This window comes from Crocodylus siamensis, chromosome 9 (genome assembly GCF_052110815.1).
Source record: "Crocodylus siamensis isolate JL-2025a chromosome 9, ASM5211081v1, whole genome shotgun sequence".
Lineage (NCBI taxonomy): Eukaryota > Metazoa > Chordata > Crocodylia > Crocodylidae > Crocodylus > Crocodylus siamensis.
The window spans coordinates 41,327,185-41,340,957 of NC_143403.1; the positions used below are offsets into that span (position 1 = coordinate 41,327,185).

General features: G+C 44.5%; 1 protein-coding gene across 3 annotated transcripts in view; it reads right to left on the bottom strand.

The window, feature by feature from the left end:
- Positions 1 to 4,491: 4,491 nt before the first annotated feature.
- The window catches only part of CTCF (CCCTC-binding factor), a 52,007-nt gene continuing 42,725 nt past the window's right edge, over positions 4,492 to 13,773 (bottom strand). For 2 of the 3 annotated variants that reach the window (XM_090063526.1, XM_090063524.1), the window contains 4 exons: positions 12,504 to 12,686; positions 12,029 to 12,167; positions 8,839 to 9,003; positions 4,492 to 6,064 (listed from right to left, as the gene is read on the bottom strand). In XM_090063526.1, the coding sequence (XP_089919652.1) occupies positions 5,883 to 6,064; positions 8,839 to 9,003; positions 12,029 to 12,167; positions 12,504 to 12,686 (669 nt within the window). In that variant the 3' untranslated portion in view covers positions 4,492 to 5,882. The remainder of the gene's footprint in view (positions 6,065 to 8,838; positions 9,004 to 12,028; positions 12,168 to 12,503; positions 12,687 to 13,773) is intronic. The other variant, XM_090063525.1, reaches the window with a different exon arrangement.

Genomic DNA, 13,773 nt, shown 5'->3' on the forward strand with positions numbered 1-13,773 from the left:
AACCTGATGACTTTCAATACTAACAAATGTAAGGTACTCCACCTTGGGGGAAAAAAAATCCACAGCATGCTTATAGGCTCAGCAGTGCTGCGCTCACTAGCACCAAGGCCAAAAGGGACTTAGGGGTCACGACTGACCACAGGATGAATATGAGTCATCAATGTGATGTCACAGCTGGTAAAGCAAACCAAACTCTGGCTTGCTTTCATAGATGCTTCTCAAGTAAATCTCAGGATGTCATCCTTCCTGCTGTACTCCACTGTGGTGAGACTGCAGCTGGAGTACCGCATCCAATTCTGGGCTCCACAATTCAAGAAGGATGTGGAGAAGCTTGAGAGAGTCCATAGAAGAGCCACACACATGATCAGAGGGCAGGAGAATAGGCCTTATGAAGAGAGGCTGAGAGCCACGGGGCTCTTCAGCCTGGAAAAGCGCAGGCTCAGGGGTGACATGGTAGCAGCCTATGAATATATAAGGGGTGTGCATTAGGATCAGGGGGAACACCTGTTTACCAGAACACCTCAAGGGATGACAAGGACCAACAGTCACAAACTCCTCCAAGACCGTTCCAGGCTGGACATAAGGAAAAACTTCTTTACCGTCCAAGCCCCCAAGGCCTGGAATAGACTGCCACCAGAGGTGGTACAGGCACTTACTCTGGACTCCTTTAAGAAGCATTTGGATGCTTATCTTGCTGGGATCCTTTGACCCCCGCTGACTTCCTGCCCCTGGGCAAGGGGGCTGGACTTGATGATCTTTTGAGGTCCCTTCCATCCCTAATGTCTATGAAATATGAAATCTAAGGATAATTAAACTGAAATAATGTACAAACAGCCCTTGGCACTAGACAATAAAATAAAATTCAACAAAAGACCAATGTAAGGAGCTACACAAAAGACGAAACAAAATGCAAACAAAGAATGTGGAATACATGGTTAGGCACTGGCACTCCTGAGGAGGTCCTAGTGTTAGAATGGATTGCAAACTTAAGTCAGTAATGCAATACTGAATCAGAAGAAGCAAGTGCAATTTTAGGCAGCATTAAGGGAAATACTATATGTAAGACAGGAAACGTTAATGCCACTCGACACAGTACTGGTTGGGCCTCAGATGGCAAACATCAACATACATTTTAAGGATGTAGGAAACTGGAGAAGATCTAAAGCCAAGAAACAGAGTTGGTAAAAGGGTTGGAATGCAAGCTGCAGGAGGAAATGCTTAAAGAACTACTTCTGCAACAAAAAAATAGATTAAGGAAGGACATGATAGCAGTTCTCAAATATTTGAAAGGCTACCATAAAGAAGAGTAAGAACAACTATTCCTCCTTGCCACAGGGCAAGACAGAGACAAAGGATTTTAACCAGGGTCTAGCAAGCCCTGGCACACGTGCCAGAGCATGACACGTAGAAGCATTTTGTTTGGCACACATGCCTTAGGGCAAGTGGCAGGAACCACAAGGGGCACAATCCTTGTTTTGGCAGTGCAGCCCCAGTCCCAGCCCTACTGTCCGCCCAAAGGTATGCTTGCACCCGCTGCCAGCAACAAGCTGGGCCAGGACTCTGCAGACTCCGGTGGAGTTGCGTACAGCCTCCCTGCTGCCTCCTGCGAGCAGCCTGGGCTTGCCTTGAGTCTGGGCCAGCTGTGGCAGGCAGCCAGGAGGCTGAAAGCAGCTGTACTGGGGTAGGCAGAGGCCTGGCCCAGCTTGCTAATGGTGGTGGATGTACGCATGTCCTGGGGTGGATGAAGTAGGATGAGATGAAGCTGTGCTGCCACAAAGATCTGGGCTCCTTGCAGCTCCCCTGCCATCTGCCTGAGGCATTGGTGCACCCGATGCCAGCAGCAAGCCATCCCAGTACATCCACTTGTAGCCTCTTGCCTGCTTGCCAGAGCCAGTCTGGGTTCTGGGCAGGCCCATGCCACTGACCATGAAGCCCAGGCTGCTCACGAGAGGCAACAAGGAGGCTGCAAGCAACTCCACTGCAGTCCACGGAGCCCCAGCCCAGCTCCTTGCTGGCCAGTGGGGGCACGCACACCTCCAGGTAGATGGTGGGGGAGGGGCCCTAGGCTGTGCTGACACAACAAGGACCAGGCCCCTTTGCGGCTCCCCCACCATCTGCCCCTGGCACACCATGTTACACATAGAGGTTGTGGGGGTTTTGGCACTCTGCACCAAAATATTCCCAACACTGGGCTAAACAGAAGTAAAGCATATTTAGGTTACGGTTCAGGATAAAAACCCCAACAAAAATCTTTGAACAATAAGACTAGGACATCAGCATAGAAGGGACATCACACTGAAGGGAAAGGTTTGTACAGGTGTGTTTTACTGTATTTTAATTAAAAAACCCCTTGCACTTCCCCCCTCCAAAAAAACAGCTGGGGAAAACTGGGGCGTGCATTATATGCTAGGAAAAGGGCTTTCCACAGGTCCAGGAGTTGGGATGGGGCATAGAGCAGTGGCAACGTTGCCGTGGTTCTGGAAGTCACAGCAATTAATGTTGTCACACTCTCTCTTCCTTCCCCATCAGCCAAATTCCTGGACCTGTGGCAAGACTTCCTTTCCAACAGCATGCTGGAATGAGATGGCAGGTGGGGCTGGTATGCAGTCAGCCCCAGCATACTGACCTAGCACAGACTCCTAAACCTGTTATGTTCAGCTTGGCATGCTGGATGGAGCTCCAGTGCACTATACAGATACAACATCAATGTGCTGGGCAGGCACTGCTGCTTGGCCCCAGAGCTGACATGCTAGATGGGGCCCCAGCATATAGCCCCCAGCCCTGATGCTTGACCCTGGTAAAAAAATTTTTTTAATCCTTCTTGGGGCATTCTAAAAATAGGATGTGTATTGTATGTGAGAAAATATGGTAAAATACCCTCTCTTATGCCATGGTTTGATCCAACAAAGATTACACAAGATGTAGTTTAAGAGACATAGTTAAAGGAAGAATGGAGGCAGGAAACAGAGCCTACTTTGCATTGCAGAAGCTTGTGTCACCAAAGCTCTTCCCAAGGAAAACTACGCTTCAAGTTTATAAAAACATTCAGGCCATGTATAATCTATGGCAATGAACCTTTGGTTCTCGCATAAGCCAACAAGATACTACTAGATCATTTTGAAAGGAAGATTTTACAGAAAAATCTTTGGTACAGAGTATGATTCCATAACACTAGAATGGCACACAGGAACCAATAATGAGTCGTATTAACTGTACAGGGACCCAACCCCGAGACACAAAAATCAGCACAATGACTACAGTGGCTGGTCCACACTGAAGGAACGGAATCAATTAGAACATGAAAGAAAGTGTTCCTCAGGGTGCTGGAGCAGAGAAGGCTACCTGGACAACCAAGACAAAGATGGCTAGATGACATGGTGTCAGACCTACATAAATTACATGTGAATGATTGCAGGGTGAAGGCACACTACAGCTAGGAATGAATGAAAATTGCAGAAGCAGCTAAGGGCCTGTAATGCTAAATTAATATTATATTTTTTTTTCCACTGGTCAGATTCCCAAAGTGAAGAACCACGTGACAAGTCCATTCTAACTTGCTGGGTGAGCATGACTAATACAGTGTATTGCAGCCACAGGCCCAGAGTGGGAGAATCACGGTTCTTCCCAAAGAATACAAGCATCATGTTGTCTGAGAGGGCGCATCCAGGAAGATAATGAAGGTGAAAGAGGGGCAAGATGGTCCTTAACTAAGACACTGCAGTCAGAGACACATCTGTTCCCTAAACAGGCCCATTTCCTGGTACATCCGTCCCCATAAACTAGCACCTTGACACAACCTCTGTGTTGGGCACCTAACTCCTATTTGAAATCTAGCATGAAACAATTCCCACTTACGATTTTGAAAAACCTGTTTGTGTAGAAAGATTTCTGACCTCCATATGTAGCAATTACAATTATGCAAAGCTATCCGTGTAAAAGCTGTTGCACAAAATTGCTTAACCATGCAATCTGCTTGTACCTTCCAGACAGCTAGAGTTAGAACTCCCTAATCCTCTTTTTAGAAGTTCCCAGAGCTAACAATAAAACACAGAAAATGTAAACAGTGGAGAGCACAGGGTAGGAGGCAGATACAAATTTACTTTTGCATTCCTTTTGGGAAACAGATTGGGCTTTAACTAAATATTTTAGCCACCAACTAAAGATCTCTAAATGTACTACCTGAGAAAATAGATTACAAGCCAAATCATCAGTGTCTGTATGAACAGATGCAACTGATACTGTCAGCACTGCTCTCTAACATAAGTAGTTTGTCAACTTTCTCTAGCAGCAACATTCCCACCAACATATTATACATGATTAAAATAAGAATGCTTTCTTGTGCATGGTACCCGTGACAATTTCAGATTTGCAGTTTGCTTAGGGCCCTTCCAGTTGGAGAAAAGATCTTTCCTAAGTCAGCCACAGAACAGTTTGGGAGTTTAAGGAGAAATGGTTTCACAGTACAAAGAAAGCAGTCAGTGAGCATGCATGTTAATCCATTATTATTTATTAGCTGTACAGCAGTATATTCTCCTTCTCAGCTTTTCAAACCCCATTACATATTTTATAACAGTTTTTTTCTCATGTTGGCTTCCTAAAATAATGAAAAATATCACACAGTACAGCTAAGTACAAAAATGCATCAACCTAGAGTCTGATAGCTAAACTGATAGCTCTTTTAAAAGCGATACATAGAAGAAAAATTTGTTTGAAATCAGCAAGACTGAGGCTCTATAAAAAGCTTACATATTTTAAACATGTGACGGTTCATATACAGGCATCATTTGTATTTCACATTATTCCTTTTTTTTTTTCATTAGAGATCCAAAATTTTATAATTACTGACCTAGTAAAATTTCCTGGCCCAGGTTGAGGGCTGCAGTGACCCAAATACAAAAATCACCACTTCTGTCTTAACATTGGATTCATAAACACAAAATACAACTACAAAATAGAGCAAAGAAAATGTAGTCGTGAAGGTATAACTGAAAACAAGGGAATTATACATGTTTCAAATGCCAGTTCCACGTGCTTTGTAACCTGGTTTCACGTGTGGGTTTCTGTTGTTCAGCAAGCAAATAGTCTGGGTACTTTTCTCCTTTTCATGATCTGTTGTCAATGGGTTTTCCAACATTTACACTCCACCAATTTTCTTGTCACTTCATTTGGAAGTAATTAAAATACTGGGGTTTACTGAAACTGCATTTTTCATACCTCTTAATTAATGGAAAAAAGATTAAAATGTAAAAAAAAGTTATTTACAAGCTTGACCATTACAGAAATGCTTTGCAGAAAGCAAAGCATATTAAGGACAGAAACCAGCTGGAGCATGCCAAAACTACCGTGTGCAGCCGACTTGGAGAACCGGAGCTAGTCAGTGGGGAAAAGCAAAAACAAAAACATTTTAAAAGTCTAGAACCTTCCCAAGTCTGCATTTACAGTTAAAAACACTACTGGGAGAAGGAGGCTGGAGGACTCTGGGAACTGGATGGACAAGTCCGGAGTGGTTTACCACATTACTTTAGTCTGGGCTTTCGCTTTTCCACGTTTGTATTATTAAAACTTGTTGCATGTAAACACTGTCCTTGGACCATCATTACAATGCAGTTCAGATCAAAAACCAAGCATCTGAGGAAACCCCTCAAGGACTCCAAAATATTTCCTAATGTTCCATGATCCTGTAGTAATGCTAACATAAAACAGCAAGTTCTAGTTAAATCACATTCTAACATCATTTTGAAGTTTTATTTCCCAGTATGTTTGGTAAAATGGTCTAAAATGATGCATTTCCCAAAGCCAAGAAAAGGTAAAAGGAAAAATAGATTTGAGCCGCTTAAACACAGCCCAGGCCAGTTCAGTCAGCACGCATGGCCTTTCCTCCATCACCGATCCATCATGCTGAGAATCATCTCGGGAGTGAGGTCTCCATTGGGAGCTTCCACTACAGCAGGCTGAGCTTCCTCCTCTTCTCCTACTGTTTCTGCATCAGGTTCTTTCTTTACTTCAACTATAATGTTTTCAATTGCACCAGTGTTCTGGTCTTCAACCTGAATGATTGCTGTAGCTAAAAGGAAAGAGAAAAGAGTTCAAAACAGATCTCACCAATCCTACAGGCAGGCTGCACGGATGCTAGAAATGTTTAATTCTCCACAAAACAATTTATTACAGAATCTGAAGTTATATATCTTTTTAGAAAATCCACCTTACCACATAAAACAGGGCCCAAAATGCCTCTGCAGTGTTTTCATACCATCTAAACTCACTGCAAGAAAGGACAAGGGCAAGGAGAACAATGCATCTACTGGGATGCAAAACCAGAAGTTTCTGGCTGGAGAGTCTTGCCCTCTACTCAGGGTCAGATATTTAGCCAGCAAGGAATTTTACCCCATGGTCAGATTGGTACAGACTCGAGGGGTGGGGGAGTGTGTTGCTTTTCTTCATAGCAGGGGATTTTTCCTTAGATCTCTCAGGAGTATTTTAAACAACCTTCACAGCAGCAGGACATTGGCTGCTACAGTCCCCTTGCTTTACATGTGGCAAGATGGGGTGTTAAGTCTTGTGGGCGTGTCAGGATTGACTGTAGTTTTGCTAATAGGTTAGATAATGAATTTGTATGGGATGATTTGGATAGGAATGATCCTGCCCAAGGCAAAGGGCTAGACTAGATGACCTATAGAGGTCCAATTCCCTATTTCTCTATGACTTTATAATAAATCTCAATCATGGGCATATTCATCCATTCCGTGCCGGCCTTTTGAAGGTGTGGGTGGGAAGCAATGGAGATCTATGCCATCTGCAGTGTAGACTGGTTCAACTGCTTCCTGCAGCCAAAAATCTGACCTGTCTGCCAGTCTTCCAAAAAATCATGACTGTGCTCTATCCTATTTCCTTGCAGCAGCCTCTATATGCATCTGCATTACTAGACAGCATCCAAGACACTGCATACATTATTTAACCAAGACTGTAGTAATTGTTTGGATGTATGTTAACTCAACACTGCCATCTAACTGATGTGAATGCACTACTATAAACCTCTACTCATACAGCAGTGAGACCACAGTGTAAACACCTAGACACTGGAACTGGAGACCTTGCCAGAGTCCACCTGGGGCCTCCAGTACCCTGCAGACCAGTAAGGTAGCAGTACTTCTTGAATAGGTGAGGCAGTTCACCCTACTACTTGGGTTTCTAACTATAATTTTTCTCTGGATGCCATATAATATTTTTACTGCTCTTTATTCTTAAAGTGTTAAGGTAAGAGACTGTCTCTGTGTAGTCATATGGTGATCAGTAGGGCTGTGAGAAACAGCACTTTTTCATTTCAACTTCTGTTTCGCTGTTTCAAAGGGACAGTGTTTCATTTGGTCATTTTGTTTAGTTTCGAAGCACTGTTCCATTTTGTCAAAACTGTTTCGTTGTTTGGATGTGTTTCAATGTTTCACCCATAGGCTATAATGGGGAATCATGAAAATGCCTATAACTTTGTCATTTTGTGCCTGATTCTGATGAACACTGCATGGATGGTAGCCCCTTCTGAGGATATGGAGCCTGCCAACTTGCAAGGACATGGGTGCAGGGGCTTCTGGGAAACTGCACCTCAGACTGCTAAAAACAAAACTGGTGTCACTTGCCGGCAGCAGCAGCCTCCTGTTATCCTGCCTGCAGATATGAGGGCTTGTATGCCTGGGAGGGCTGTGCTGAATTCCTCCCGGGGGTGAGGGCCCCCGGATCTGTGCTCAGGATGACAGAAGGCTGCCGCTGCTGCCTGGGACCAGCACCGGGCGCAGTCTGTACCCCGCGTCAGGAAAACTGGTGCTGCCACTGGCCCCAGGCCTGGTGGCGGGAGGCAGGAGAGAGCCACTGGCCAGGGCTGCGTTCCGAGAGGCCCTGCCACTGACTCTCTCTCCACCTCCCGCTGCTGGGCTGAGCTTCATGGGGCCGGTGGAGCACATAATCTGGACCATTTTATGTTGCTTTATAACCTGAATTATTATTATAAGGCTTTTAACGTGCATTTTCCCATGACATCTGGAAGCAGTTTATACAGATTTAAAGCTGGTCTGTCAAACTGGCGGCCCACAGGCAACATATAGCCTACAAGTTGTACCCCCTCTCACCTGGTTGGTGCTACCCTCACTGCTTCAGCTGCAGCAGCAACTACGGTATCTGGGCTCCCTCTCCTTCTGGCTGCTGCCCCGTCCCTGGTGCTACAGCCAGGGAGCTGAGGGTGAATCTGGGCTGCAAGGGTGGATCAGTGCCTCCAGGGGGCACCAGTGGGAGGGATGGTGTCCAGTGCAGTGGTGGGAGAGGTGCTTGCACAGGCATGCAGAGCAACAGGAGAGGGGGGCATCATGCCCACACAGTGCAGCAGTGATGGAAAGCGGGGAGAGAAGTGCAAGTGTGCCTGGTGTAGCAGTGAGAGAGGGGATGGGTTGCCCAGACAGCAGCACAGAGTAGCAAGGGGTAGGGATGTCTGAACAGCTTGGTAACTCCTGGCTCACCTAGTGTGGCCTGTGCTATGTGTGGCCCCTGAAGATTCAGAAGTTAAACAGCCCTGATCTAAAGTATGTTAACCCACAACGAAAAGGCAACTTTCCTCCTCTCCTTTCTTGGTGCTGGTCTCAAACAGGTCAGCTTTACAGGTTTCTCAAGAAACTCACATAAGACTTGCACTGTGCCCTGAAAGTGGGCAAAGGTGTCTCAGTAAGAGTAAGAGACAGCAAACACAGAGTTAAAAGTTATCAGCTCCATCAGAGTGAGTGAAAACCCTTCATTAGGGAGACATCCAAGAAGCTTATTAACCTGGATGCCTAGTTTGGAGCTCAGGCAGCAACTTACGCTGGGGCTGCTTTGGTTGGTTGGCTTTGCCTGGTGGCCTTCCTCTTCGTTTCTTAGCAGGAGGTGGTGCAGGGGCCACTTGCTCCACTTCTGGTTCAGCCTCAATTTCTACTGCTGTCTCCTCCTCTTCTTCATTGTCATCCAGATCTGGTTCAGCATTTTCTTCTTTTAAAAAAAAGAAAATGAATGAAGTAAGTTTTTCAGTTTATGTAGACGCAAAATATCAACAAAGTCTCCCTATGGAGAGAAAGAACAACACTCTTCTTCATTCTGAGAAAGAATCACTTCCCTACAGTCATCCTTGGAGAGTAAACATTGATGGTAGAGAAGGCAAACAAAAGTACTAGGGGTGAGGAGTTTAAGGTAGGCATTCTTAATACTGGGAAAGTCTCACCTTAGAAGGCTGGAAACATCACCTAGCAAAGCAGGAAAAAGGTCTGACCCCATGTCCAGTAGCACCAATTGTCACCATGAAACATTTTTCCAACTGAAGGGAAGAGCAGGGCTTGATTCAAATTCAGAGATGGCTATCCATGGGAATCTTCACTAGTTACCATACTCCATTAGCAAAAGGAAGGCTGGGAGAGACCTAGGGAAGTCTCCTCTAGACACCCCTCCCCCTGCCAGGCACTGTGGTTGAGAACTTTCTTATGCTTTGAGTCCAAAGCAGCGATTACCAACCAGAGTGCTGCAGTCTTTTTCAGGGTATGCCATGGGGTGTAACCATCTATGCAATTCACAAGATAAACCCAGAGATTTCAAATAGGAATCCAGTGTCAAAAACATTCTGACCCACTGTGGTCTGAGTTCTTTGCAACAAAAATGGGGCACATGAGGGCATGCCGCAGGGGGCACCCAGTGTGGCACACAAGCCTCCAGCCCCTCAGAAGTTGAGCACCCCTGCATTAAATTAACTACTCTTCCAATAAAGTGTGTACTAGTGTATTACAATTTTTGATAAATACCTGCATCTACACAAGTTGAAGAGCATATTATTCTGGGACTTTGCTCTTTGGTGGCACAATAAATACTTTGGACCTCATTTAATTCAACAGTAAAATCTACCTTTGAAAAACTATCTTTCAAAAGCTTGATTTAAAAACTCTATTTCATTCAATTAAGAAAAAACATTGGAATATTTTGAGTCCACTAGTTATGGAAAAATTCCGAGTGCAGTGGTAAGTTTGATTATTTATAACAACTTACAAAACCTCCTTTAGGTCCTGAAAAAGTTTATAAATTAAGTTAATGCCTTAAAACCTTGGCATACACTACACTTAAAACATGATTAACCAGTACATCTCATCCTAAGTGTAACCTGACCACGTGTTCAGGCATAAATGGCACAACAAAACACAAAACTAGTCACATAATTATTACACCTTTTTGTGTAATAATTTTGTGCCTGGTTTCCATTGTGGCTTGAAATGAACAGGAGGCAAAACAGACCATGCCAGGGTCTCCAACTGGCCCCAGTAGTTCCCAACAGCAGACAATCTGCCAACTGTCAACTGAATCTGGGACTACAACAGGGCTTGTACGGACGCTGACAATCAGCTGATCACTAGCAGTATGGGACTGCACTAGGGCTAGAGCCCAGTGCAGTCCTTGCCAACTGCTAATCAGCTGATTGTTGGCAGCACTGAGGCAGCCCTGATGGTGCCAACATTCAGCTGGTCATTGGCAGGACAGGGACTTGCCAGTACAGCACTCTTGTGAGAAGGGTCCCTGAAAAGGGACATTTATGGGGGATTTGGAGGTGGTATGACAGCAAATCTGGCAGAGTAGCCACTGGTGAAACGTTTCCAAGCCCTAATAACCTGCGGTTATTCTGCTCTTGAATCTCAAAGGTAGGACAGGCTGTTTGAAAGAAGGGTCACATGGGATTACCATAGCTCTCAACCACACCAAAAGCTTTGTATGTTGGATGACTTATAATGGGGAAGATTGGAAAACTGGAAGACTGTTTATGCTTGGAAATCTGTCTTTTCCTAGGAAGCTCTGAAGGGTGGGTTTGGCTGATGAAGGTATTATAATATATGCAGGAGGCACTGATGGAAGGTGCCTTTGGTTAGTGACATAGTGCAGGCACTGATTGCTGGGGCACTTGCAGCATTTCAGGAAGGTTACTGAGGGGGGCACAGGTAGGAAATGCACACCATCTCTTCATCTCCTGGGAGCAAGGCTATGTTGAAGCCCATTCTGCAAGTATTGCCAAGGCAAACCCTCTAGTTCAAGACTCAGGGGCCAACCCTTCTCTTCTCCTCTCAGTGAGAAAGTAGGTGAACAATTACTCAAATGGAGAACTGGTCATATTCAAGGAACTTGTGAAAATAAAATAGAGCTACACTGATTCTATGGAACAAAGATTTAGTACATTTTCTAAATAAACTTGTGCAAATTCTCAAGCAAAATTGAGTCGCTAGTATGGAAAGCAGGAGACAGGTTCTACTTGGTAAGTGACCTTCTGCAAGCCACAACCTCACTCCATGCTTGTTTTGTTTCAATAATTCTATGCCCGGGCACCAGGACACACTGGTCTTCACCAAGACCTCCATGTGCTATACATAAAATGAAATTCTAAAATGACTTAAAGGCAATGAATATTTCCAAATCACTGTACCTCAGCTCCAAGAGCCAAAAACCCTCACATCATTTACCACAAAGAGGGATTAAGAGCCACACAAGCTCAGAGGTTACTATGAGTTTAACTGTTAATTCACAAAAATACAGAGCAATATCACTCCTTACCCATATACACAGTAAAGAATCACCCCTCCCGCTGACAGCCAGAGAAATCAACTACTGCACAAGGAAATTAAAAATTGTATCTATGCATCCATTCCCCTAAAATTAATAATAAAACTCTGTTCTCCAGAAAGAAGGCTCAACATGCACCTTTGCCCCAACCACTATACCAACTGGCCATAGATGCCAGTATTCCATAATAGTGAGGGCCTACTAAGATCAGTGCAGAACACATCATTTTAGAACTTCAGTCAGCAATATTAGAAGTTATTCACCTAATACCAAATTTTCAGGTGAAATGAAGCACATACACAATAATTATAATATAAACTTTCAATGAAGACAGATCTTGATTAGTGAAGAATCAGTAGGAAGAATATAGTTAATTATAAGCCACAAGATTCTTGGTACATTTAATCTGTTCAGTAAGCAGAGCTCTTACCACTGTCAGATGAATCTTCCTTCTTAGATCGCATCTTTCTTTTTCTTCCACGTTTACCCTTCTTATTAGGCTCCCCTCCATTCTCTCCTTCTGCACCATCTGGGCCAGAACAGTTATCAGAATGTCTAGCCATGGTGTTCTAGTGAGGGAAAAGAAAAGAAGAGTACTAAAATCAAAACTGGGTAAATAGGCCTTTTTTCACAACCCAAGTAGTACTTCTCAAAACTCACTCCTCTTTATAAAGAAGATCTATTTAACATGCAGAAAACAAACTGAACTCCTGGGTCTTATTTTGCCTTTTGTCCTAATGTTTCTTCAGTTTGCTTAGAACATTACTGCTGTAAAGAATTCACTCAAGCTGATTATGAGCTATGTCCAGGTCTCTCTCAAACATGGCCTTACCACTTACTGTTTTACAGAAACATCTTCCTCTCCCTATAGGAGGTCAATAAAAAAAAAAGCTCTACTTGCTTACCCTGCGAGTGAATGTTTTACCACACTTCGAACAGACAAAGGCAGCAGGGACAAAGTTGGGGTCATGGTAACGTTTGAAGTGCATATCAAGGAGCTGTTTCTGACGGAAGGTTTTATCACAATGGCTACAGGCATAAGGCTTTTCTCCAGTATGGGTACGTTTGTGCATGATCATGTGCCGCTCCTGGTATTAAAGAACACACACATTCAGAAGAATAAACAAGATGCACAGCAACAATGATCTAAGCTGATGTTTATGAATATAAAAGGTTCACAGTTTCTTTTACTGAGGAACAGCACTAACATTTTAGTCTAGAAGCATTATCTCAATGCTGGCATCCTCTTTACATTCTATTTGTCCTGAACCAAGCATATATTTTTTTTTCTTCTAAAGAAGATAGCTTATAGTGCCTCTTTCTGGAGGTTACAGCCTATCAAGAGCCACTGAATCTTCTCTTAACCTTAAACAGATTACAATCCATTGGCATTAAATGCTACTTGCTACCAAAGTTAGTAGCTCCCTGTAGCAGGGGATAGGGAAAAGGCACCTGGTGAAGCTTGGATGAGCAGTACTATCCCAACCTGCTGGGCGCAAGCTCCGTAAAAGGAAAGAAAAAAAAAGCCAGCCAGGTCCGGGGGCACTATGTCACCCAGCAAACTAAGGGAAGCTGCTAGGAGGCTTAGATCTTCGCCAGCAGAGGTGGAGTGAGCTGTGCTGCTGTGGTGCTCTGGGGGAGCTCCGGGGGAAGGAACTTGCTCGACAGGAGCTGGCTTGCCAACACCTGGCCCAAGGAGCACATGTCCCACGGGCCCGTGCTGATTGGCCCGAGAGAGAGAGAGAACTACTATGCTCTCAGGAAAGAGGGCGGAAAGGACACTGACAGCAGCTAGCCTTGTAGGATCCTGGATTTCCTTTGTGTTTTTAGGTAGTAATCCCAAGTTAGAGAAGTATAGCAAGGGGAAAAGCCTGATTCCCTGTACATCTGAATTTTGATTAATCCAGCCCAAAAGTCCACACCTGAGACCCAGCAGCACTGGAATGTGAATCCTGGGACTGGAAAGCAAAGACTCCATATCTCCTGGATCCAGTGATCCCAGAGAGAAGGAAGACTACTGCAAGCAGGGTAGAGACATATGAGGAGGAGCAACCTTGCCTAGAGGGCATGGCTAGGATCTCCCACAAAGCCCACAGCCAACCGGGTTGGTGAGAATCCAAGAACTGGTGACTTGTACTCGATAGCAGCAGGAAGAGACGACTTGTCACCCAAGAA